Source organism: Nycticebus coucang, chromosome 11 (assembly GCF_027406575.1).
Source record: "Nycticebus coucang isolate mNycCou1 chromosome 11, mNycCou1.pri, whole genome shotgun sequence".
NCBI lineage: Eukaryota > Metazoa > Chordata > Mammalia > Primates > Lorisidae > Nycticebus > Nycticebus coucang.
Window position 1 is genome coordinate 70,781,316 of NC_069790.1, and position 27,782 is coordinate 70,809,097.

The window sequence follows — 27,782 nt, forward strand, 5'->3', positions numbered from 1 at the left end:
AATTCATAATTGCTAAGTCATGGAAAAAGCCCAAGTGCCCATCGATCCATGAATGGATTAATAAATTGTGGTATATGTACACCATGGAATATTATGCAGCCTTAAAGAAAGATGGAGACTTTACCTCTTTCATGTTTACATGGATGGAGCTGGAATACGTTCTTCTTAGTAAAGTATCTCAAGAATGGAAGAAAAAGTACACAATGTACTCAGCCCTACTATGAAACTAATTTATGGCTTTCACATGAAAGCTATAACCCAGTTATAACCTAAGAATAGGGGGAAGGGGAAAGAGGAGGGGAGGGAGGGGGGAGGGGGGCAGAGGGAGGGTGATTGGTGGGATTATACCTGCAGTGCATCTTACAAGGGTATATGTGAAACTTAGTAAATGTAGAATGTAAATGTCTTAACACAATAACTAAGAAAATGCCAGGAAGGCTATGTTAACCACTGTGATGAAAATGTGTCAAACGGTCTATAAACCAGTGTATGGTGCCCTATGATTGCATTAATGTACACAGCTATGATTTAATAAAAAAAAAATACCACTCCAAGGCTAAAGAATATAATTCATCTCATCAGCCCATGTATCATACTCCAAAATAGATCATATCCTAGGACATAAATCAAATCTCAACAAAATTAAAATAATTGCAATTTTACCTTATATTTTTCCAGACCACAAGGCAATAAAGGTGGAACTCCAATAAAAATTTTCATCCGCACACAAAGGCATAGAAACTAAACAACATTACGCTGAATGACAGTTGTGTCAAGAAGGGGATAAAGGAAGAAAGTGTTCAGTTCCTCAAACATAATAGAAATGAAGCCACAATTTACCAAAGCCTGTGGAATACTGCAACGATACAGATAAGAGAGAAACATATAGCATTAGATGCCTACATCAGAAAAACAGAAAAAGAGTATGTAAACAAACTAATGAATAATTTTAAGGAAATGGAAAAGGCAGAGTAATTCAATTCTAAAGCTAACATAAAGAAGAAATAACCAAAATTAAATCAGAAATAAATAAAATTGAAAACAAACGAATTATTCAGAAAATTAATTTAAAAAATTTGTTCTTCAAAAAGATAAACAAAATTAATAAATTTTGGATATATTAACTAGAAACAAAAAGTAATACCTCTCATAACTTTAATCAGAAATGAAAAAAAGGAAATAAATATCACAGATATAGACGAGATTATCTCTGACTACTATATGAAACTCTATACCCAGAAATTTGACAATATGGGGGAAATGGACCTATTCCTGGAATCATACCATCACCCTAGATGTAACCAGGAAGAAATAGTTCTCTTTAACAGACAAATATCAAGCACCGAGATCAAAACAACAATAAAAAATATTCAAACAAATAAAAACCCTGGGTAAGGTAGCCTCACACCACAATTCTATCAAGCCTTCAAAGAAGAGCTTGTACTCATACTGCAGAAGTTACTCCAAAACATTAAGAAGGAAGGAAACTTCCCTGATATGTTCTTGAAGCAAACATTACACAGACACCCAAACGAGGAAAAGATGCAACTAAAAAGGTGAATTACAGACCAATCTCACTAATAAATATAGATGCAAAAATAGTCATCTTAGCAAACAGATGACAGCTACATGATGTCTAAAAAGATCATACATCATGATCAAGTAGATTTTATCCCAGGGATGTAAAGTTGGTTTAACATGTGCAAATCGATAGATGTCATTCACCATATCAATAGAAGTATAAACACAGACCACATGACCTTTTCAATAGATGTAGAAAAAGCATTTGACAAAATTCAGCATTTTTTTCTAACAAGAACCCTTAAGAATATAGGCATAGATGGCACATTTCTTAACCTGATTGAAGCCATCTATGGCAAACCCACTATAAATTAAATGTTTTCCACTCGGAATTGGAACCAGACAAGGATGTCCACTATCACTGTTATTATTCAACATTATGCTGAAGGTTCTACCAGAGGTCCTCAAACTTTTTAAACAGGGGGCCAGTTCACTGTCCCTCAGACTGTTGGAGGGCTGGACTATAGTTAAAAAGAAAAACTGTGAACAAATTCCTATGCACACTGCACATAATCTTATTTTGAAGTAAAAAAACAAAACGGGAACAAATACAATCACACCGCCTCGTGTGGCCTGTGGGCTGTAGTTTGAGGACCTCTGTCAGTGCAATCAGACAAAGAGAAGAATATAAAGGGCATCCAAATGCGGATAGAGAAGGTCAAACTCTCACTTTTTGTTGATGATATGACCTTTTACTTAGAAAACTCTAGAAACTCAATCACAAAACTCCTGGAAGTGATAAGGAAATACAGCAGTGTCTCAGAGTATAAAACCAATGTCCACAGATTAGTAGCCTTTGTATACGCCAATCACAGCCATGTTGAGAAGCAAATCAAGGACAAATTCCTTTCACAGAAGCTTCAAAGAAAATGAAAAACTTGGAAATACACCTAACATAAGAGGTGAAGGATCTTTACAAAGAGAATTATGAAACCCTAAGAAAATAAATAGAAGAAGACATTAACAAATGGGAGAGCATACCATGCTCTTGGCTGGGAAGAATACGTATTGTCAAAATGTCTATACTTCCCAAAGCAATCTACAGATTCAATTCAATCCTTATTAAAATATCAACATCATACTTTGAAGATTTGGAAAAATAGTTCTTCGTTTTGTATGGAACCAGAAAAAATTCCATATATCCTAGCCAATTCTCAGTAATAAAAACAAAGCCAGAGGCATCACTCTACTAGACTTTAGGTTATATTGCAGGTCTATAATAATCAGAACAGCATGGTATGGGCACAAAACTAGACATAAATATACAGAATAGCATAGATATCAAACCAGTCTCTTATAGCCATCCGATCTTTGATAAACCAAACAAAAGCACACAGTGGAAAAAAGAATCCCCATGCAATAAATAGTGCTGAGAACTGGATAACCACATCTAAAAGAGTGATATTGGACCAGCACATTTTACCACTTACAAAAATTGACTCAAAATGGATAAAAGATTTAAATCTATAGTATGAGATGATAAAAATCTTGGAAGAAAGCATGGGAATGACCCTTAAGGATGTCAGCCAGAGGAAAGATTTTTATGAAGAAAACTTTAGTGGCAATCACAACATCGTTAACAATAAATAAATCAGCCTTAATTAAACTGAAATGCTTCTGCATGGCTAAGGACACAACAAGTAAAACAAATAGACAACTTTTAGAATGGGAAAAAAATACTTGCATGTTACGAATGTGACAAAGGCTTGAAAGAATAAACAATCCCATCTATCACTGGGCAAGAGACACGAACAGAACCTTCTCCAAGGAAGACAAAAAAAAAAAAAAAAATGGCAACATGAAAAATGCTCATTGGTCCTAATCATCAGAGAAATGCATATCAAATCCTCCCTGAGATATCATCTCACTCCAGTGATAATAGTCCATATAACTAAATCCCAAAGTTGCAGATGCTGATATGGATGTGGAAGGAACACTTTTACACTGTTGTTGGGACTGCAAACTAATACAGCCTCTCCATATAGAAGTATGGAGAATCCTCAAAGAACTCAAATTAGACCCCCCGTTTTATCTTGTAATTCCATTATTAGGGATCTACCCAGTAGGAAAAAAAATATTATTTTATCATGAGGACATTTGCATTAGATTGTTTATCATAGCTCAATTTACAATCACAAAAATGTAAATGTCAATTAACCCAGGAATGGATTAATCAACTGTGGTATATGTATATCATGGAGTATTATTCATCCACTAAAAAAGATGGAGACTTTACATTTTAAACGTAGATGGAGTTGAAGCACATTCTTCTTACTAAAGTATCACAAGAATGGAAAAGAAAGTATCCAATGTTATCAATACTAATATGAAGCCAGTAGACAATAATATACTCTCATATATGAGAAAAACTCAATTCAATTCAAGTTGGGGGGAGGGGGAAAGAGAGACGAGAGGAGATTAGGAAGGGGAATTGGTGTACTCTCACATACTGGGCACAATCTAATGGTATATGGTACATCTCCTGGGTGTAGTACACAATTACAACAGGGACTCTACCTAACAAATGCAAATATTGTAACCTAGTTGTATCCTCATATTAATCTTAAATTTTTGAACAATAAATTTACTGCTAAATACTGACAAATTACAGTGTAATTTGCCTAATCCATACTTGATTAGCTTTCTTTGCCTTAATGCCAGCCACAAGAAGTCATCCTAAAGCTTATTGATACACTTTAAGCATTTTTCAAATTCAATTGATTGTTGTGATTGTGTCATCTTTCCAAATGACTGCAACTCTGTTCAAAATAATGACTTAGGAACACATTTTTACAAAAATGGAAAAATAAATAAAAATGAATACTAATTGCAATGATGACATTAATTACAATGGATTCCAGAGTATTTTAAAATAAGTGACTTTGTGGTTTGTCTACTCACAGCTACAGCCAGATTGAGAACTGTGAATGTGTCATTCTCAGATCCAACTGATAGTGAAGGTTCAAAGATGGCACCATTGGGCTGTATGAAAGAGATGGTGTGTTTCTCAGTGTCCTGGGTTATGTTTTCTTTTGCTAAATAACGAACTCTGGAAAAAGGATGCAAACAAAATTCAAAACATTTGTCTCATGTGAACATCAGATCTCAAATGCCATTCATTCATTCAACACATATTATTTGAACACATATATGCCATAAATACTTTTTAAATGATGGGGTTAAACAAGCCAGTACTATGCCTTTTACAGACTAATAAAAAAGGGGTCCTAAACTTGCAAACAGGAAATTAAAATAGCAGAGGAAAAGTAATATGTGTTAAAATGGGAGTTTATATGTAGTTCATGGGAAAGCATAGAACAGACACAAATTCAGGTTTGGGGTGATCAGGGTGGAGGTGCAACCCAAGACACCATTTGTAGCTATTCCACATAAGTGGCATAAAAAAATAAAGAGAAGTTTAGTTTAGGCAAAGTAATGCACATGGTGTGGCATGCAAGATAAAAACATTACATAATCATATTACTGTGATTCTTGGAAATGCAATTGTTTGAGTGTGGTTGGATTATCGAGTAAGAGGTAAGGAGAATGGTGGAAAGTAAAGATCTCAAACATAAAAGGGTCGTATCCCATACTCAAAGGACAGATCTACCCCGAGGGTAACCAAAAAAGAGTAGAAAGCTTTAGTAGGGCAAAATTAAGAACACATTTCCTTATATAAGAAATAACCCTCAAATAATATGGCCTATCCAGACCTGTTTCTTCTATTTTTTTCCAGTACTTTAATGAGAATTAGAATATAATTTTCTTTTTTCAGGGCTACTGACCAACCCCTCCCTTCCTCTGTCCATATACTGAATTAGTTATAAGCTCCTGGATCTAATATCTCTAGGTTTCAAAGTACCAACACCATTTTAGAAATGTGGCAATGTGTGATTATTATGGGAGAAGATATTTTACAAGTACAGTCTATTCACTAAAACAAAAGTATACAGAGTCATTGTGCATCAGTTATATGAAGTGAATAGCTAAGGTAAAGAATAAAAAAGGGGGGACTGAAATTTATTCAATATAGTAAAATGTCAATTCCTATATGGTAGGGGTTATGATGACTTTGTATATCTAAGGAGAGTATATTGAACATAGTGTGTTCTCAAATATTTTTCATAAATAAATACATTCATTTAAATGGGTATTCAAAATAAGGTAGAAATATATTTTGTTTTTACTATAATTTCATGGAAATGTAATTATTCTTTTGGAATATTGTAGACATCAAAGAGTATATAATCTGAAACAGCACCTGGGAACATCAAGTACAAGCAATAAATTTTCTTCCAAACAACTATGTCACAATTGTATTACAGATTACTAAAAATTTTAAATTGAAGTATTTTAAATTTCAGGAGTATTTATGCATATATTATAATTAAAACAGCAAAATAATTGTGACCCAATTTTAGTTTACCTAATTGTACTTACAACTGGAAACCAGCAGATGGCACCCACTAAAAGAAAAATCCCTAAAACTCAGACCTGCCTTTAGGCTGAACTTGCAAAAGATCACTCTGTTTAAGGAAGGAGTTTGTCCTAGAATTTTCTGAAGATTACTTTCTCTGTATTCCTGCCTGAGCAAAGTAACTAAAAAACCGATTTATGTTGTAGCTGAGTAGATTCTGACACCATCACAGCATCTTCATGGAGATGATGTAGGTTGGAATATATGAAAGATCTCAATCCAGAGAATTAATAGGGTTTGGCTCATGTCATATCTTGTGAAAGTTTTGTCAAACTCACTTTAGTAGATATCAGCCAAATAAAGCCCATGATTCTGTTTGATGAGGGACATCTGCTACACACTCAATTTTAACTGGATTGAAGGTGTACTTAGCTATAGGGAAGCAAGTCTAACTCAACACATAGAAGTCTATCAAAGTATTAACTTTAGGCAGGGCATGCTCATGCCTGTAAGCCTAGCACTCTGGGAGGGTGAAACAGGTGGATCAGCTGAGCTCAGGAGTAGTTCCAGACCAGCCTGAACAAGAATGAGACCCTGTCTATAAAACCTAGCAGAGTGTTGTGGGTTTTAGTGTAATCCAAGCTAATGGGGAGGCTGAGGCAAAGAGGATCCCTTGAGCCCAACAGTTTGAGGTTGCTGTCAGCTGTGATGCCACAAGGCACTCAACTGAAGGCAACAGAGTGAGACTGTCTCAAAAAAAAAAAACAAAAAGTATTAACTTTTGTCTAAAATGTAACCAGCTTTCACATTATTCAAGGCATTCAAGCAAACAAAAAAGACTCCATTTGGTGATATTATGAGATAGTATGGTCTCTAGGTGATTAATCTCTTTAAAATTGTTATAAAATAGGTGGTTATTGTTTATAACATGTAGCTGTAAATGCAGCTCATTATCTCCCACACTCCTTCCATTGCCTCCCCAAGTAAATCAAGGGCATCTAACCAACCCCTTTTTTGTCCCTTAGAAACTTAAGTTGAACGCTGTAAGAATAACACAGATATTAGCTGTCAGTTATCCAAGGAAAACTATGTTAAATAACTTTATGTTTATCTTCCCTCATATCCCAAACAATATCCTTTAGAGTAGAAAATAGAACCTCTTGAAAACAAAAACAAAAAATCCCCAGAAAACGTGAATTCTCAAATTCTAAAAACGATTTCTTCCTTATACATAGTTCATTCAGGTTCTACTTTTTAAATAATTATGCTCAGATTCTCATTATGCCACATGTGAATTCTGGATTTTCGTGGGTACATACAAGTACCTATGAATATTTATAGGCATATATACCTATAACTGTTTCCTAAAATAAGACATTTGTATAGGTTTTTGCTAAGAACATAAGAACTATGAGCCCATGGGAAAAAAAAAAAAACAAAAAACGATATTTTCCAAGGTAAAATTCTTCTTGCAACAATGAAAACAAATCTTCTTTGACGAACTTGTGAATAGTCCCAAACATCAGCAAAGAGACAGTAGAAAGAGACTTGGAGAAAATTGCTAGGACAGGATAGGCGCCATATGATATGCTACATATCATATGGATATCATATGATACATATGGGTATCATACATATCATATGCTATGGTAAAGGCACTACCCTCACATGACTACTGTTATTCATATTTTGGCTGTGAGTTGTCAATCTAGAAACATATTGATGCATTGGAAAGGAAGGAAAATTATATAATCATTGAATATCCAAAAGAGATAAGATACTAAAACTATGCACACTAATCTTTATGAATATGAACTTTTATGATAATCATAGTATGTAACTAGTTTTAATTATCCTTGAAGGAAAATACACATTTGTGGAACATATGAGATAATGTGATGTAACTATGTCCCCATATGGATTTCATAAATATATCCCCAATCCTTGGTTAAGTTAGTCTTTTTAGCACCCTAATCTTCCTTTGCTTTAATAATTAGAAAAGACATAGTCTATAATTTAAATAGAAAATGTTTACAAAAATCCAGGAGGTACCAGTTTCTGTATCTCTGTGAACATAAAAAGATCACTTTATATCCAGTAGTGTAAGGTATTATTTACTTAAGATTATGGCTAATTATTTCTTCTAATAGTCTAAGATTCTATGCCAACATATATTAAACTGTTGAATGATGCAGATGTAAGACATTGAATATACAATCTCACTACTAGAGAAAATATGGGAATAAAACTACTAGATAAATGTAACCATCTACATGACCTGGAAATAAGGTTAGCTATAAATCCTTACTGTAGTTATATAAAAATAAGAACAGTGCCGTAGTTCTCAATAGTGAGTGCATTGAGTCGCCAATTCATTTGGTCTGGGGTAGAGTCTGAGAACTTTTATGTCTAACAAGTTTCTTGCTGATGTTGATGCTACTGAACCAAGAGCTACACTTTATGAACCACCAATACAATGTATATATTTAATTTTAAGATGTTAAAGATTGATAGTTTTTTTCACTGTTCAACATGCATATTTCAGAGTTGAGTATATATACCGCATAGCAAAGCACTTGTAAGTTCTTGAGGATAGGGATGTTATTTGATGCTGGTAAATTTATTATAAAATCTGCATTTCTTTTCTATATACTGACTAATGCATTTTTGAGCAATTATTCAAAATAAATATCTTCTATAAATCCTTATATTAGGATACTATACAAGTAGGAAAATATTTCAAAGTATATTTTTGGCAGGAAAATAATAAGTACATTTTAATGACACCAAGTGGAAGCATTCTCAGAAATACATAAGTTTTATGTATAACATCATTTATGTTGAATCTGCCACTTGTCTGTGGGGACTCACCTGTACGTGTAGGGACCTCTTTGCTTAACTTTAATGTTGCTGCTCTTCACTCTCACATCCTCTGGATTTTGCACATCAAAGATCCAAAACTGTCTATAAATTTCCATGCCTGTTTTAAACCAGTTTTTAAGAGCAAATGTACCTTCTTCAAGGACAAATTCCTATAAAAAAGAAAACATATCAAGGTTATTTCGTTGTAGTAAATATAGGCACTTCTTAGAATTTGTTCTAAACCTACAACCAGAAAACAAGTTCAAATAGTTGGCTCATGAGAACCTTTTCAACACACTTACAGCACAAGTGTTCTCATCAGATTTTTATAACAACCTCTTCTGGTTCACATTTTACAAAGAGAATTTGTGTGTACTACTGAAGACAAGACCGTTTAAGACAAACATTTGGCAAGCGTTAGAGCAATCCTTTGAGAATACTGTAATAACAACACAATTTATTAAAGAAACATTATTAAAGTTGTTCTAAAAAGTTCGTATCAGGTTGAGTATTACTTTATCTTCTGCTCCTAACTGAATTTTATTAATGAGGAAAAAAAAAAAAAACAGAAAAACTGAGATAAAAGGAGTATTGGAAGCTTCTCCTTTTTTTCAAGAGTTGGACAGTTTAAAGGATAATGACGTTAAATTAAGAAAATAAAAGCATCCAAATGATGAAAACAAATTTGAATTCTTCCCTTTGATTCGGTACTCAATATGGCTTCCATAACTCTCAACATCTTTGCAACGACTCAGTGTTAACATGTTTCCTGAAATTTAACAGGCTAATTCATAGTTATTGGGTTACTACTTTTCAACAAAACAATGGGAAAGAAGCTGGCCTATTAGTCTTTCATGAAATCAAGTAAAATTCATTGCTATCCCATACTGAAACTATGCCAATGACAGGATTAATACCCCTTATAAGGAATCTGATTCTTCACTTTAAAAGCTTTGAGGCAAAGTGCAAAGTCACCAACCCCCGCAGGATCAATTTCATTGGATGGATTTTGCACCTTTACATTTGTTTTCATTTCTCTTAATTGTGAATGGTGTTATGCGCAGTCTTCAAATGCCTGTGTACATGAGTTTTGATACATTTTAACTTTCTGTAATAGAGTTGTATATATTCTATGATGATAAAATAAACCATTAAAAAAAGAGAGAGGCCAGGGTGGCCAGTAACAGGCAGAACTGAGGAAAACATTGCAAAAATTTACCAAATTGTACATCATAATCATCAACTGACTGCGAGAAGCATAGCAGACTAAGTGAATCTTGATAGAGAAAAGGGAAAATCTTAACTGAAAATCTTGCTAAGAGGGACGTGTGTGAAAAAATGGTCCCAAGGTGCTCACTGATAGACAAAAAACAAAGAACTCACGTAGCACCATCTGTGAGGGGGTTCTCAGACAGCAAACAAATATCTGTATTAGAACACACTTCCTACTCACCTGATCTGGCCCCCATTCACTTTTTTCATTACCCGAAGATAAAAGAAATTTTGAAAAGAAGACGTTTTGATGACATCCACAACATCAAAGGTAATATGACAGTAACTTTTGTTTCTAATCCAGAAAAAGAGTTCCAAAATTCCTTTGAAGGGTGGCATCTACGCATAGCTTCCCAAGGGGAGCTTGTCAAAGGTGACCATAGTGATATTCAGCACTAAGGTACATAGTACTTTTTCTAGGATGAGTTCACACACTTAATTAGCCCACCTCATAGATTTCTATCAAGGACTCAACTGGGCATTCTGAATTTGCCACTTTTACCCTCCTTGTCCCCTTGTTTAGTCTCTCCATCCAAACTTCAATTGCATCTCATCACCTATCAGGTTTTCATACCTACACCAACACTAAAATCTTTTGAGAAGGGAATCTCGGGTTTTCTTTGAAGGTGGTCATGTCCTACATAGTTTTTCTTTATTCTCCTCACTTCCCAACCCTTTCTACTACAGAGGCATAGCACACAAGGCTCTGTATCCTTCACCCTCTCCCTTCAGATTTCTGGTGTTTGGAAACTTTTTCCTATTGGCTATGAAAGTTGGCAAGTTGATTTAGTTACTTGCACTTATATATCTCATGGATTATGTTTGAAGATTAAGTGAATTATAAAGGAATATAGGAATCTCTAGTCTAAATAAAAGATAGCCATTTGATGGTATCAATCTCTCAACACAGGTTTTATTGTGTCTTGAAACTTACTCAAAAACATATACTAACTGCTACTTTGTATCATGTTAATGACATATTCTTGTACTTGATGTTCAAAATTTCTTATTATTGCCTTCTAAGCATTCTTCTTATTAATCCAGTATTCTTGGCACATTCCCTATTTTCTTCAAACTCTCTTCATTGCATTTAATTGCCTTTTGAGAACTTTTTCCATGTTATTAATCAGAACATTGACACCTGGTTTCACTGCAGTTCTTGGACTTTAAAACACTGCAGTTTTTGGACTTGAAAAATTTTATACTTCTTCAAAATCCAACTCAAGTCCCACCGTCTTTTTATAAGTTTCTTGAATACCCAGATTTATCTTTCTAAATAGCATTTATTTTTCAAATTAAGTTCTACAGTCTCCTGGGTTCTATTATTTTTTTATTAATATACATTTTCTTGGTCATAACTTATACTTGTTGACATAATTTATTTCATTCTTAGTCACAATATAGAAGGATGTTTTGTTGTTTCAAAAATCTCTCTCATGATTAACCATTATGAGCACAGAGATAAATATTAAATAATTAACTGAAAATAGTTTCTAGCACTTCATATGGCATCCAAGTGTTTCAATGTTACTAATTTAGTTACATGATGAAGGAAAAAACGATTGATATTCAGCTATTGATCTTTTAATTATGTATCAGGAATAAATACTCTTATTTTAAATTGCTATACACTGTGAGATTATACATTACTACATTTTTATTTGGAAACAAATAGATAAGTTATCATCTATTTGTCAGCCCAGACACTGATTCCATCCTTTTCTGTAGCAGAAACATGTGCAAAGCACAGTTTACAGGGCAGAGATGATGCTGGAACAATGGCAATTCCATCTCTCTTTTACACAAGCCCCAATTCACAGTCTTTCATCATTGGACTTTATTAAAAATACTATCAATAAAACTTGGTATTTCAAAGAAGGGATACCATAGAATTTATATTTTTTTCAGTTAAATGCATTAGGCTAAAGATCTATGATATGTTAGCATAAAAGAGATAGAAATCACTACAGAGTCATCCCTCTGTATCCTTTATTTACACATCCAGAAATTCAACCAACCATGAATCAAATATATTAAAACGAGTACAATAATAAAGAATTTAAGAAAATTCCATTCTTATTGTTCTCCATCATACACTATACTTGTCAGTCATTGCCATCTTAACTAGGTAGAGAAAGGAATGCAATAGTCAGGTATGTTTTATTTGGCCAGCATTATGTTTCAAAAAATGATTCTGCTCTCCTTCAGCTGGAAGCACACACTTAATTTCACAGTAACTCACAATTTTCATTTTATCTCGTCCTTGACACCTTACATTTTTTTAACCCCTGTCTCCAAGTCCTGAAACCATTTAAATTTGTCATTCCTGGTTTAGAACTTCAGCAGATGTGTTGCCCTATTCTATTCTTCCTTTTATCAATTAAAGTTTTTGATTATAACCTAAGAATATGGGGAAAGGGAAAAGGGAGGAAAGAGAGGGGAGGGAGGGGGGAGGATGGGCAGAGGGAGGGTGAATGGTGGGATTATACCTGTGGTTCATCTTACAAGGGTACATGTGAAACTTAGTAAATGTAGAATATAAATGTCTTAACACAATAACTAAGAAAATGCCAGTTAACACACTATGTTAACCAGTGTGATGAAAATATGTCAAATGGTCTATAAAACCAGTGTATGGTGCCCCATGATTTCATTAATGTACACAGCTAAGATTTAATAATAAATAAATTAAAAAAATTAGAGGATTGATAACTAGAATTGCTGTTGAGCAGAATCTAGTATCAAATAGGCTGAACTAGACAGCAGTCTTGATTCTGTTTGATTAAATAATTAAAAAATAAAAAAATAAAGTTTCTGATAAGTGAATGTGTAGCTAATTAGCATGAATTAGGGTGGGACAGGAATTCTAGATTGTTGTGCAAAGCATGTCCATGGAACTATAGTCAATTTCTTATATGTACTTTATTGAGACCTTATATATTTTTGGAAGTATTTTCTAAGTGTCAAATATAAAACTTCATCAATAGAAAATGTTTATGAAGTAATCAAATCATTGTACACTTACATAAATCAGTGGATTAGTAAATCAAAAGGCAAAGTTTACCAGCTTACCAAAGATTTGTTTCCATAAAAACATAATATTTAATATATATGTATATACACATTCGTACGTATGTAGTTTTATTTTTCTCAATATTAATTGAAAAGCAACTTTATAAATAACCCCTCATAAAATACATTCACTTATTTCTTATTAAAAAGCAGATCACCATAATCTTTGGAGATAATTAAGAACATTTATTTCTACTACCTTGTATAATTATATACATCTTTTATCACAATATGGATTTATATATTATAGCAATGTACTCATGTTAAAAACACATTATACTTGTAATTTCTTATACCTGATGTTCTATTATATAGAGTTACAGCAATTCATAATTATTTTAGTGTCAAAGACATAAGTTTACTAGTAATCCTGAAATATAAAGCAGGTACCAAAGCCAAAAAGAGGCAAAATAAAGAATATATAAGAAATAATTAAATCTATGCTATAGACTACTTGTACCTTTTTAATTGCATCCTCTATTAACTTGTTTCCAACTGGCACTAGGATAACTCCAACAACGGCCAGAAATGCACCAAGGACTGCCCCAGCGATGAGCCCATACTTCAGAACACAGCCCATTTTTCTTTTTTTTTTTTTTTTAGAGTCAACTTGTTATTTAATTTCTCAAAGGAAGAAAAAAGCTACACAGATGGCAGGAAAAAAATATTAAAGAATTTAAAATAGAATGTGTTCCCTTCCAACAATTTAAATGCCTAATGACATGACAGCCCATTTTTCTTATTCAGGAGACAAATTAAAGTTAAGTACCTCTTCTTTCACACTCTAAGATACTACAAAAAGGTCAAAGAACAAAGAAAACATACAACTGGAAAAGATAATTTTGCTGCTATTAAATAAACAAATGCTTTTCTTTTTGTATTACCAAACTGACTTCTTACATCTTTCCCCCCATTTTTGCTTCTAATTACTTACCAGTGGCAGAAGTATAGTGTTATATTTGAATTTCTTCAAAATTATATTTATTTTTTTTTCTAGAGCTAATTAATATATTGAAACCTTATCCAAGGAGAATTCTCACCTTTATCCTCGTCCTTTCATCTGGGATGCTTGGGCACTTGACTGCATCCTCACATTCTATCTGGCTTCTCCAGCCAAACACAACCATCCACACCCTTTCTGGAGTTCTGCAAACAGACGTGGGTGGACTGATATTACATATCTTCTGCACCTAATGCTGAACAAGTAAAGAAACAGATGTTTTCTTTACTATCCTTTATTCACAAATACAAAGAAAAACATGAATTTTACAGGAAATGAACCATGAGTCTCAGAAAAAATTCTTTTAATTACTAAAAAAACTACTAAAAATAGATAAATAGAAAAAATACAATATTAGAAAATTAATATTAGAATATTCTCTAAGATCACCAGAATTATAATCACTGTTAAAAGAAAACCTCATTTTCATGAATACTGAGTGGATGTCAGAATTATTTGTCCTAAATAGTGTTTAAAAAATGAATTACATTGAAGAAGTACATTTTATTTTTAATTTTATTATTAATTTGGATAGAATATAGGTGTAAAGAATTTGAAGAAAATATGTAACATAGAGGCTATTTTTTTATTTTTATACCTAGAATATATAAAGAACTTAAAAATTTTTTTTCTTTTTGTTTGAGATTCATTGAGGGTACAAACAATTAGGTTATACTGATTGAATTTGTTAGATAAAGTCCCTCTTGTAATTGTGTCCCTCCCCCAAGGGGTGTCCATAAGCTGTGACTCCCATCCTTCTCCCTCTTCCCCTCCCCCCACCCCCTCATTCCCCTACTGGACCCCTTGTCTTAGTTCATCTACTGCCTTCATATTAGAATTGAGTACATTGCTTCTCCATTCTTGTGGTGCTTTACTGAGAAGAATGTGTCCTACTTCCATCCATTAATACAAGAGATGTAAATTTTCCATTTTTTAATGGCTGAATAGTATTCCATGGTATTCATATACCATAGCTCATTAGTCCTCTCCTGAGTGGGTGGGTGGGCATTTAGGTTGTTTCCACAATTTGGAAATTGTAAATTGAGCTATAAACAGTCTAGTGAAAATGTTCTCATGATAAAAGGATTTTTTTTTTCTTCTGGGTAGATGCCACCAGACTTTAAGCTATACTACAAGGCCATTGTGATCAAAACAGCATGGTACTGGCACAAAAGTAGACACATTGACATTTGGAACCAAATAGAAAACCTTAAGACGAAACTAATACCTTACAGCCATCTGGTATTTGATAAACCAAACAGGAACATACACTGGGGAAAAGAATCCCTATTCAATAAGTGGTGTTGGGAGAATTGGATATCCACATGTAAAAGACTGAAACTGGACCCTCACCTGTCACCACTTACAAAAATTGATTCAAGATGGGTAAAAGATTTAAATCTAAGGCAAGAAACAATAAAAATCCTTGAAGAAAGTGGGGGGAAAACACTTGAAGACATCAGCCTGGGGAAAGATTCTGAAGAAGACTTCGTGGCAATTACAACAACAACAAAAATAAACAAATGAGACTGAAACGAAAAAGCTTCTGTACAGGTAAGGAAACAACCAAGGCAAATAGACAGACAACCTTCAGAGTGGGAGGGTGTCTTTTTTTTAATAATGCACATTGCTTTCTTACTAATCTCAAAGGTGTTTTTTACACATTCAGCTAATATTGTTTTGTTACATGCTATTGACTGTTGCCAATCCTGTTAAAAATCTACTAGTTTGTGTTAATACATATTTCGGTCTTATTTCTGATATCTTTATATAGTATGTGGTTATTATATAAAGATTGGAAGAGTGTGATATATAGCATAAGTGGATCCAGTTGTAATAAAATTAAAGTGAATTTACTACTTTTGACTAATATTTGAAAACACACCAATTTGAGCTTTTTTATTATAATGGCATTTTTGATAATAATGAGTTGACCTGTCATTGAGAGTCAGAGTGTGCTTTGTGGCTCACAAACAAATATTCTGTCTTCAAAATGCCCACAGTCAAGGAAAACTTACCTGCCAACAGAAAGAGGGCTACAGACAACAAAGAGACGCACACAGAATATTTTTGTCATTATCATAAGTCAATTAATACCGATTTATGGTTGGTTATGGCTTCAGATTTCACCTGCATAACTTTCTTGTGATAGAAGTACCACTCTAATGATTTCATTATTATTTATTTCCACTTAAATAGTTCTCTTGAAGACCACTTTACTTTTACAATACTACTAGCATAGCTAAGAAAATAAGATTGTTTTCTAGAATGAAGAAAGAAAAATGTTAAAATTTTTCTCTTGGTACTTTATTTATTTATGTTCTTTTTCTTAGTCTTTGAGGTTTCTCTTTACCCATTTCTTTATACCTGGGGTACTTCTACTGTAACTCACAGGATATAACAAACTCATTTACACCACTGTTGTTACGATGTTAAAGCATGAGTATTTCATTAGATTTGTGTTTTTTACAATGTAAAAGGAAAACACATGAGCTTAAACAAGTGATTCACTTTTCCTGTGGAATTGTCTGTCTCACTGAGTGCGTGAAGCTGACTTTTCATTAACAGTTTTAGGAGTGCAGTGGGAAGAATAGCTTGCCATTCCCCGTGACTCATGCTACCTGCTATGGCTTTGATCAGTTTTCATAGACCACATATGTACCACATGTATGTATAAGTGCAGTAGGCCTAGTTCCTTATGTTCCTCTTCTGTATGTTGAGTAGTTTGATGTATTCCCATGGGTGGTCAGCTAACAGGAGTTCTACTATCAGAGGTCCTCAAACTTTTTAAACAGGGGGCCAGTTCACTGTCCCTCAGACCATTGGAGGGCCGGACTATAGTTTAAAAAAAACCAAAAAAAAAAAAAAAAACTATGAACAAATTCTTAATGCACACTGCACATATCTTATTTTGAAGTAAAAAAACAAAACGGGAACAAATACAATCACACCGCCTCATGTGGCCCATAGGCCGCAGTTTGAGGACCCCTGTACCATGTAGTTAGGGAGTTCTTAGTTGAACATTATTAAGCAAAGGTAAAAGTGTTAGTCTAGCATCATTTCATCTGTGTGCTGATATTTTGAGAGAGAGACAAAGAGAGGGATTTTCAACTAATTATTTTTGTTACCTTGATGTAAGTTTCTACTTTTTTCCCCGAAAAGATACTTTTGTTCATTTATTATTATTTAATACCTAGACACTGAGTAATCCAATATTTTATTATACTCCTAATTTATCCTTATGCCGAAGAGTATGGAATTACAATTAGTTTTATTCACCAGAGGCGAAGACGGGTCAAACTTATTATGTGAAACAGGAACTGAGTAAATCAGGGAAATGTTCAGGTTACATACATAGTACACTCAATTCAATAGTTTCTTTACCCATAATAATCTTTCTAGCATATTTAGTTCTTCACAGCATGCAAAATTTGGGTCCTGAAAACTCATATTTGTTAATAACATAGTTTTGTTAATATATTAAAATTGGTAATTAATTTCATTTGCTAATTTGGGGTATAATTTTATACTTTAGAATTATTATTTTTCCCTTATAAGAAACAGACAATGGATTGATATGTATCTATAATAGTTTACTTCCAGCTTGAAGTACTTAAATTTAGAAAGCCAAAAATAGTCATGGATAGAGAAAAGAGAAATAATTATTGAGAAATGTTAAATAAGAAAGGGAAAATTAAAAAGTGCATTTTAAAAGGCCACGAACTGCATAACTTTTATTTTTCTAAAAGCAAATGAACTTTCCCCCTATCCAGTTTACATATTATAAATATTATTTATTTTGTACAATCCCTGAGTAGATTCTATTCCTCTGGTCTGTCTTTGAAAGAGGAAGGAAAAATAAAACTTCCTTTCATGAGTGCAGGAGTTTGTTAAATGAATGGAGTGTTATATAATGAACTTTTAGGCATGATACTTTTCCATTATCCTGAGAACCTGCTAGAAACAGAGACTGAGCATTTTTGTAATTTTTTTCATTTTTATTACAAAGCTTGCAGAAGGCTGAATTATAAGAAGGCTCCCCAAGAAATAGACCAGAACACTAAAGCAAGTTCCCAGAGAATCCATAACTATTCCCATGTGTGAATAAAGAGGTGTTCCCTGGGAAACTCCATCTAGAAAAGGTATCACCCAGAGGCAAATTACTGTGATATGAACTATGAAATTTGGGAAATTTTTGGATTTCACAGTACATGCACTTGTACAATACATGAGTGAAAGAGCTAAATGACATTTTCTTACTGACCATGGATAGTTAAAACTTCCTGTATGTCTGTAACCTTCCTTCCACTTTTTCATTGGCTAGAAAACCAGACCACATACCTCTGGTTTTCACTGTCATTCCTTTAATACAGAAAGCCTTACTTGTCTAAAAATTAGCACATGCCCTTAACTCCCAAATTTGGGGGTTATTTAGGGTGACTAATTCAATAACACATTAAATATGAGTATAGATTAGCTTCCAAAATTAAATTATTTTTTACATTCTTATTCTACAGCATATGTGGTTTCTAGACCTGAGTCACACATTACATGTTGAGAAGTGAAATGCCATTGGACATGGTCTTAATACTTTTTAAACATAAAATAAGATTGATAACTGAGAAAACAACAGAAACCTGATTTTTAAACAAAGCCAAGTGATTTTATGAAACCAATTACTCTTCTTTTTGCCCTAGTTATATAACTTCATAGGAGAATTTATATAGTCAATAAGTATTATCTAAGTGTTAGCAATACACTTCCTTATTATATTAGAGATGGGAAATACCTTGATCTTTTTTGTCTGAAGAAAAATCATATGACATACTTTTAAAATGGTTAAGAAGGATTTTTCTTTATTTCTGCTTTTAAATTTAGGTTATTACAGGGGTGCAAACATTTTCAGTTACATGGATAGAATATTTTATAATTCTTAACTCACAGTTATAAGTGTGCTAGTCACCCAGACAGTGTTCATGTACACATTAGATAAGGTTTTGTCCATCCCCTCTCTTTCCTCCCCACTGTTTGGTTTCTGTTAAGTTTTACTTCCATTTGTGCACACATGTGCTCATCAGTTAGGTCCAATGTAATGGTGAGTAGCCGGGGTGTTTGGTTTTCCATTCTTTAGATCCTTCTCTTAGGATAACAGCCTCTAGTTTCATCCAAATTCTTGTAAAAGGCATTAAATCATCCTTCTGCATGGCTGAGCCATATTCCATAGCACATATACCATATTTTGTTAATCCACTTGTGAATTGATGGAAATTAATGTTGAATCCACATGTTTGCAATTGTGAACTGTGCTGCAATAAACATTTAAGTACAGGTGTCTTTTTTAATAAAATGATTTATTTTCCTCTTTTTTTTTTTTTATAGTCACTTTTTTTTTTTTTTTTATTGTTGCGGATTCATTGAGGGTACAATAAGCCAGTTACACTGATTGCAATTGTTAGGTAAAGTCCCTCTTGCAATCATGTCTTGCCCCCATAAAGTGTGACACACACTAAGGCCCCACCCCCCTCCCTCCATCCCTCTTTCTGCTTCCCCCCCATAACCTTAATTGTCATTAATTGTCCTCATATCAAGATTGAGTACATAGGATTCATGCTTCTCCATTCTTGTGATGCTATACTAAGAATAATGTCTTCCACTTCCATCCAGGTTAATACGAAGGATGTAAAGTCTCCATTTTTTTTAATGGCTGAATAGTATTCCATGGTATACATATACCACAGCTTGTTAATCCATTCCTGGGTTGGTGGGCATTTAGGCTGTTTCCACATTTTGGCGATTGTAAATTGAGCTGCAATAAACAGTCTAGTACAAGTGTCCTTATGATAAAAGGATTTTTTTCCTTCTGGGTAGATGCCCAGTAATGGGATTGCAGGATCGAATGGGAGGTCTAGGTTGAGTGTTATTTTCCTCTTTGTAAATACTCAGTAGTGGGATTACTGGATGAAATGGTAGGTCTACTTTTAGTTATTTGAGTTATCTCCACACTATTTTCCACAAATCTTGTACTAATTTATAGTTCCACCAATGTACTAATTTATAGTTCCACCAACAGCGCAGAAGTATTTCTTTCCCTCCTGTCCATTCTGGCATCTATTATTTTTGGGCTTTATAATAAAAGCCATTCTAACTTTGGTAAGGTGCTCTCTCATGTGGTTTTGCATTTCCTCTGATGATTATATATGTTGAACATGTTTTCATGAGTTTATTAACCATTTGTCTATCTTTTCAAAATACTTTTTCATGTATTTTGCCCACTTTTACTAAGGTTGTTTGATTTTTTTCTTGCTGATTTGCTTGAGTTCTTTGTAGATTCTGGTTATTACCCCTTTACCAGATACTTAGCTTGGAAATATTTTCTCCCATTCTGTAGGTTTTCAGTTTGCTCCGTTGATTATTTCCTTGGCTGTGCTGAAGCTTTTTAATTTAATCAGTCCCATTTATTTATTTTTGTTATTGTTATAATTGCTATTGGTGTCTTCTTCATAAATTCTTTGCCTAGGCCAATAGTGACAAAAATTTTTCCAACATTTTTTTCTAGAATTCATATGACTTCATGCCTGACATCTACTCATTTATTTCATCTTCATGTTGTTTTAAGTTGTGAGAGATATGGATCCTGATTCACTTTTCTGCATGTAGCTATCCAATTTTTCCAGAACAACTTATTGAATAGAGACTCTATTCCACAGTATATATTTTTGTCTGCTTTGTCAATGATCAGTTGACTGCACATTAATGATTTCTTTTTTGAGACAGTCTTACTTTCTTACCCCTGACAGAGTGCCGTGTCATCACAGCACACAGAAACCTCAAGCTCTTGGGCTTAAGTCATCCTCTTGTGTCAGCCTCCCAGGTAGTTGGGACTACAGGCACCCACCCCAATGCCCAGCTAGTTATTAGAGAGAGGGTCTTTAAAATTTGCTCAGGCTGGTCTTGAACTCATGAGCTCAAATGATCCACCCACCTTGGCCTCCCAGAGTGCTAGGATTACAGGCATGAGACACCATGCCCAGACCAATGAGAATGATTTTTATGTCTGCATTTCCTGTTTCATTTTACTGGTCTATGTTTCTATTTTTTGTACCAATTCCATGCTGTTTTGGTTACTACAGCCTTAGTAGTATAATTTGAAGTCTGGAAATGTGAGGCCTTCAGGTTTTTTCCTTTCACTTAAGAGCTTTGTCTATTCAGGTTCCAGACAAATTATAGAATTATTTTTCTAGATCTGTGAGATATAATGTTGGCATTTTGATGGGGAATGGATTGAAATTGTAAATCACTTTGGATAGTATGGGTATTTTAACAATAAAAAGAAATTTGTGCTGTCTGCCATTTCTTTTCTTTGCGTTTTGTAGTTCTCTTTGTAAAGATCTTTCACCTCCTTGGTTAAGCATATTCCTGGGTATTTTATTGTCTTATACATATTGTGAATATTAATGCATCTTTGATTTGACTTTCAGCTTGACCTTTATTAGTGTACAGAAATACTACTGATTTGTGCACATTGATTTTGTATCCTGAGACTTTGTTGAATTTCTTTATCAGTTCCAGGAGCCTCTTGATGGAATCTTTGGGGTTTTCTAGATATAAGATTATATCATCAGCAAAAAGCAATAGTTCAACCTTCTCTTTCCCAATTTGGATGCTCTTTGTTTTTTTCTCCTGCCTGATTGCTGTGGCTAGGACTTCCAGCAGAAAGGTAAGTAGAAGTGGTGACAATGGGCATCCTTGTCTTGTTCTTGTTCTTAGCTTATGTTTTCAGCTTTCTCCTATTTAGTATGATGTTGGCTGTGGTTTTGTCATATATGGCTTTTACAGCTTTGAGATATGTTGCTTCTATGTCTACTTTGTTGAAGGTGTTTTTTTTTTTAATCATGAAAGGATGTTGAATTTTATAGAATGCTTTCCCTGCATCTATTGAGCTGATCATATGATCTTTGTTTTTGCTTTTGTTTATTTGGTAAATCATGTTTATTGATTTGTATAAGCTGAACTATACTTTCCTTCCTGGGATGAGTCTTGCTTGGTCATGATAAACTATTTCTATGATGTACTGTTGAATTCAGTTTGCTAGTATTTTATTAAGAATTTTTGCATCTATATTCATAAAGGACATTGGTCTGTAGTTTTAATTTCTTGTAATTTCTTTTCCTAGCTTTGATATCAAGGTAATATTGGCTTTATAGATTGAGTTGGGGAGGAGTCCCTTCTTCTAAATGTTTTGGAATAATTTATGCAGTATGGCTACCGACTCTGCTTTGATTCCTTTAAAATTCAGATGTGAATCCATCTGGTGGAGGGCTACTTTTTGTTGGGTTTTTGTTTGTTTGTTTGTTTTTTAATCTCTGCTTCAATGTAACTGCTAATCACTGGCATGTTCAGAAATTCTCTTTCTTCCTAATTGAGTCCTGGGAGGTTGTGGGATTTCAGGAATTTGTCCCTTCCCCCTAAATTTTTTAGTTTATATGCATAGAGATTTTCATAGTATTCACAGATGACATTTTGTATTTCTATAGTATCAGTTGAAACATCATCTTTTTTTATTTCAGATTGAGCTAATTAGTGTCTTTTCTATTTCTGGTTAATCTATCAAGAGGTCTACCAATTTTCTTTATCTTTACAAAGAACCCACATTTGGTTTTGTTAATCTCTGTGTTATATATATCTTATTGTTTTTAATTTCATTGACTTTTTCTCTGATCTTTGTGATTTTTTTTTTTTCCTGTTGGCTTTGGGTTTAGTTTGCTCTTCCTTTTCTAGTTCTTGAGACATGTCATTGGGTTGCTAATTTGTAATCTTTCTATCTTTTTTTTATTTGTAGGCATTTATGGTTATCAGTTTTCCCCTTAGGACTGCTTTTGTTCAATATCATAGATTTTGACAATTGTGTCCCCTTTTTCATTTCATTTGAGGATCTTCTTATTTTCATCTTAACTTATTTCTTAAGAATTGTTGAATTACAGTCAATTTTATCTGATACAAGAATAGCTATACCTGTTTTCTTGTGGTTACTCTTTGTATAAAATATTTTTTCTGTACCTTAGCCTTGAGTCAGAAGAATCCTTATGGGTTAGATGTGTTTCCTGAAGGCAATAGATACCTGACTTGTATTTTTCATGGATGAATGAGTAAGATGCAATATATAATCCAGCTCTCTAGATGTAAAGTCATTTTTATAATGCTAGCATTCATAAATACTATACTTTTTAATATAAAAATATATCTTTTCAGCAACATTATTATGTAGTGTGTCACTTCAGTTTCTTTATTTATAATTATCGTACATTTAAGTAACATAAAGAATTGTAAAGCAGTATTTCCTTGAGATTTTTTGTTGAATTATGTAACCATACTTGAGTAACAGTATTAGCTATCCAAATGACAAATAGACTTCCATTAATATGAGGTGCAAGACAGTTTATGACTTTTTGAATGAACATGTATTACATTTCCTGTCCCCATCTATAAACACCTCCTTCAGTCTCCAACCTTCCACAATACCTACTGCAGCAGACCATAGCCTCTTGCATTCTTTTAATTCACCAGACTCAGCTTATAACTGTTTAAACTAATCACAGTCAATCAACGTAAGGGCTATAAAGACTGTTTATTCCTCCAGAACATTGTATATCACAATGAAAATCCAAATAAAATGTCATTGATAGAAATGAAGATAATATAGTATGTCTATAATCTGCAAGGTTTTACTTAGTTCCAGTACTTGTTTTTTTTTTCAGAGACAGAGTCTTGTCACCCTTGGTACAGTACTGTGGCATCACAGCTCACAGCAACCACTGACTCCTGGGCTTAAGCGATTCTCTTATTTCAACCTCCCGAGTAGCTGGGACTACAGGTGCCCGCCACAACGCCTGGCTATTTTCTTGTTGCAGTTTGTCAGGGGCCAGGTTTGAACCCTCACCCTCAGTATATGGGGCTGGTGCCCTACCCACTGAGCCACTGGCGCCACCCCCAGTACCCATTTTTCTGTACTTCCCATCACTATTCTAGATAACAAATCCTATTGTGAAAGACAGTTAGGAATTATTTGCAAATTGAAAACTGACTTTAATTTAATAGTTAAATTTTTAACACTACTGTGTACATCCTGTTGGCTGTCACGTCAAAGATTCAGTAGGCCAATTCAATACATACAATGACTGAGTTCTCTAACCTGAGAATAAAAGTTGCAAAGCCACATGTCACACAAGTCACAGTTGTCACCTGTGACTGGATTCATGCTAGAAATGTCAGGAGTAGAGACAGCCTGTGACTTTTACTTGTTATTGTTAAACAATAGAAGCAGGGCAAGATAAATTCTTCTATCTCCAAGATTGAAAAGATAATTGTTCTGCCTTATGTTATTATGATAAGAGAGTCTAAATTTACAAAAGAATACTCATTATAATTGCATCTTTGGGGGGTTAAGTGTGGTGGTTTATGCCTGCAATCCTAGTATTCTGGGAGGTTGAGGTAGAAGGATTGCTTGAGGTCAGGAGTTTAAGACCAAGCTGAGCAAAGGGAGACTGTAGCTCTACTAAAAATAGAAAAATTAGCTGGCTATAGTTGTAGGTGCCTGTAGTTCCAGCTACCCAGGAGGCTGAGGCAGGAGGATGGCTTACACCAGGAGTTTAAAGTTGCTGTGAGCGAGGGTGAGGCCACAGCACTCCAGCCTGTGCAAAACAGTGAGGCTCTGTCTTAAAGGAAAAAAAAAAATTGCATTTTTAGGTAAGAAGTGACCATCTGCAATTTAACAGTCTTCCTGGGACATATATGTTATTAAGAATAAAAAAATGGCTAAAAATGAATTTTCCCATTAAATATGCATTCTATTAAGATACACCACCATTGTACAGGAGCATATAAGCATATGTTTGTTTGAGGGTTTCAGTAATTTTAGATATTTTTTGATGACCTTTTGTCACCTAGTAATATAATCATTACTGAAAAATTATCATAAAACTACCACATGCGACCAACTGCCTCTCCTTTCTTTCAGATACAACCTATTATCTAAAAATTTAGTACAGTGTATCTGAATGCCTGAAATACATTATATATTTTGCTTCCTGAGAGAAATAGATAAGTATATCTTATGGTGAACAAAAACAAAGCACAACTCATATTGAAGTAAAAGATTTTAGTATTGCAAGTGTCAGTCTGGGATCTCCCATCTTCATGTTAGGAACCTGTACAATGATTACACGGCCATAATTGCCAGTTAGAAGTCTGTTGAAAGAGTGGAAGACCACTCTTTAAAGTTTCAAAATGCTGGTTAGAAGACTACAGGACTAACACTGTTGACTCTGGTCAGAGTTTGCCTCAAGTAGGGGTCAAATCATTGCTGCACATCAGCCAGCCCCACCTCCCAGTATCCAAGAATGGTTGTGGAATTTTGATTGACACTCCAGTGAGGCAGTGGGATTCCTAAACCAGAGTACACTCTGCACCAGTGTTTGTTAACCTCTCCAGCTTAAAAGGAGCTACTCTTTACTCTAGTTTTTCCTTTTAAAAAAGAAAAAAAAAAAAAAAAAAGAAACAATTACTCTGTGACATTTAAAAGAACAGAGAAGCAGGACCCACTCAATAAATTATGTTTATCGATTTGCATATTTTGAGGCACCCATGCAGTCCTGGGATGAAATTCAAGTGATGATGTTGAGTTATCTTTTTAATGTGTTGTGAACTCACTGGGGTAGTATTTTGTTGAGGATGTTTTCATCTATAGTCATAAGGAATATGGAACTGTAGCTTCATAGTTTACTTGTTTTTGTTGTTGTTGTGTCCTTTCTTGGCTTTGGTATTAAAGTTACAGAGGCTTTACAGAATGAATTGAGGAGGATTTTCTCCTTCTTGATGTTCTTGAATAAATACTGTAGTATATAGGTCCCTATTCTTTTTTTTTTTTTTTTTTTGTAGAGACAGAGTCTCACTTTACCGCCCTCGGTAGAGTGCCATGACGTCACATGGCTCACAGCAACCTCCAGCTCTTGGGCTTATGTGATTCTCTTGCCTCAGCCTCCTGAGCAGCTGGGACTACAGGCAGCCGCCATAACTCCCAGATATTTTTTTCTTGCAGTTTGGCTGGGGCCGAGTTTGAACCCGCCACCCTTGGTATATGGGGCCGGCGCCCTACTCCCTGAGCCACAGGCGCCGCCCGGTCCCTATTTTTTTTGTATGTCTGTTAGAATGTGGCTGAGAATCCATATGGGGTGAGGCCTTTTCTAACTGTGAGACTTTACTACTGCTTACAACTTGCTGCTTTTCATTCATCCCTTAAAAATTTCTATATCTCCTTGAATTTGGTTTGGAGGGGTTGTTTTTCCAGAAATTTATTCATTTCCTCTAGGTTTACTAGTGTGTAATACATACATTGAGATATCTCAAAATTTTTTAATTCCAGAAAGATACACATGTGAAACTCTCCTACTGCCTCTAGACCTCATTTGTCCAAGTCCCAACCCACGCATATCCAATGTTATCAGTTCTGTGTATATTTCCAACATATATTGTACATAGGCTAGAAGATGCATATTTCTGGTCACCCTAATGTTGTATCTATCCATGTATATAGACAATTATTCAGAGTCTGTTGTGTCTAAATTGGAAAAAAGCATATTGTTTAGGAATGCGTGGATTTGCAGCCAGACTGCCTAGATTTGAAAGCAAGTTCACTGTCTTCTTTTGGTAAAGCTTTAAAATTTTCTCTCTGCCTTAATTTTCTATACAACTTCATACCAGTAAAATGTTAGGACAGAATATTTCATACATTAAGTATTCAGTAAGTATCTTATTATTTCCTTATTTAGAAGGTGCCATCTTGCTAAAACAAGAAGTAATCATTCAAGTCTGCCCTAAGTCAAGGGCAATGCCAGTGAGATAGATAGGAGCCTGAAGTCAGGTAAAATGAGACTTTATAAAAGCGAGGAAAGAAGCCACATATTAAGTCATACATATGCTAAAACTTTTGAATGACAGATATATTAGTTTTCTAGGGTTTACTTCTGGGCTTTCAATCTATAAAAATGTAAGTGAGGGCGACGCCTGTGGCTCAGTGAAGAGGGCGCCGGCCCCATATGCTGAGGGTGGCGGGTTCAGACCCAGCCCCGGCCAGGCTGCAACGGAAAAATGGCCGGGCGTTGTGGCGGGCGCCTGTAGTCCCAGCTGCTCGGGAGGCTGAGGCAAGAGAATCGCGTAAGCCCAGGAGTTGGAGGTTGCTGTGAGCCGTGTGACGCCACGGCACTCTACCCGAGGGCGGTACAATGAGACTCTGTCTCTACAAAAAAAAAAAAAAAAAAATGTAAGTGAAAAAAAAGCAACAACAAAAATTAAAAGTTGGGGCGGCACCTGGCTCAAAGGAGTAGGGTGCCGGCCCCATATGCTGGAGGTGGTGGGTTCGAACCCAGCCCTGTTCAAAAACTGCAAAAAAAACTATTAAAAGTTGTCTCAACACATCTTCCAACTTGATAATTCTGTACTATTCCTTAATTGGCTGATTATTTGTCAGTATCTATCTGGCTCACATTTCAACTTAGCCTAAATATTAAAAAATATTTAATGTAC

General features: G+C 34.4%; 1 protein-coding gene across 1 annotated transcript in view; it reads right to left on the reverse strand.

Moving 5' to 3' along the window:
- LOC128598330 (platelet glycoprotein 4-like) overlaps positions 1–27,782 on the reverse strand; it is a 53,274-nt gene that overhangs the window by 15,322 nt on the left and 10,170 nt on the right. The window contains exons 2-3 of the mRNA XM_053608700.1: positions 8,870–9,030; positions 4,483–4,630 (exon numbers count right to left, since the gene is read on the reverse strand). Coding sequence (XP_053464675.1) covers positions 4,483–4,630; positions 8,870–9,030 — 309 coding nt within the window. The remainder of the gene's footprint in view (positions 1–4,482; positions 4,631–8,869; positions 9,031–27,782) is intronic.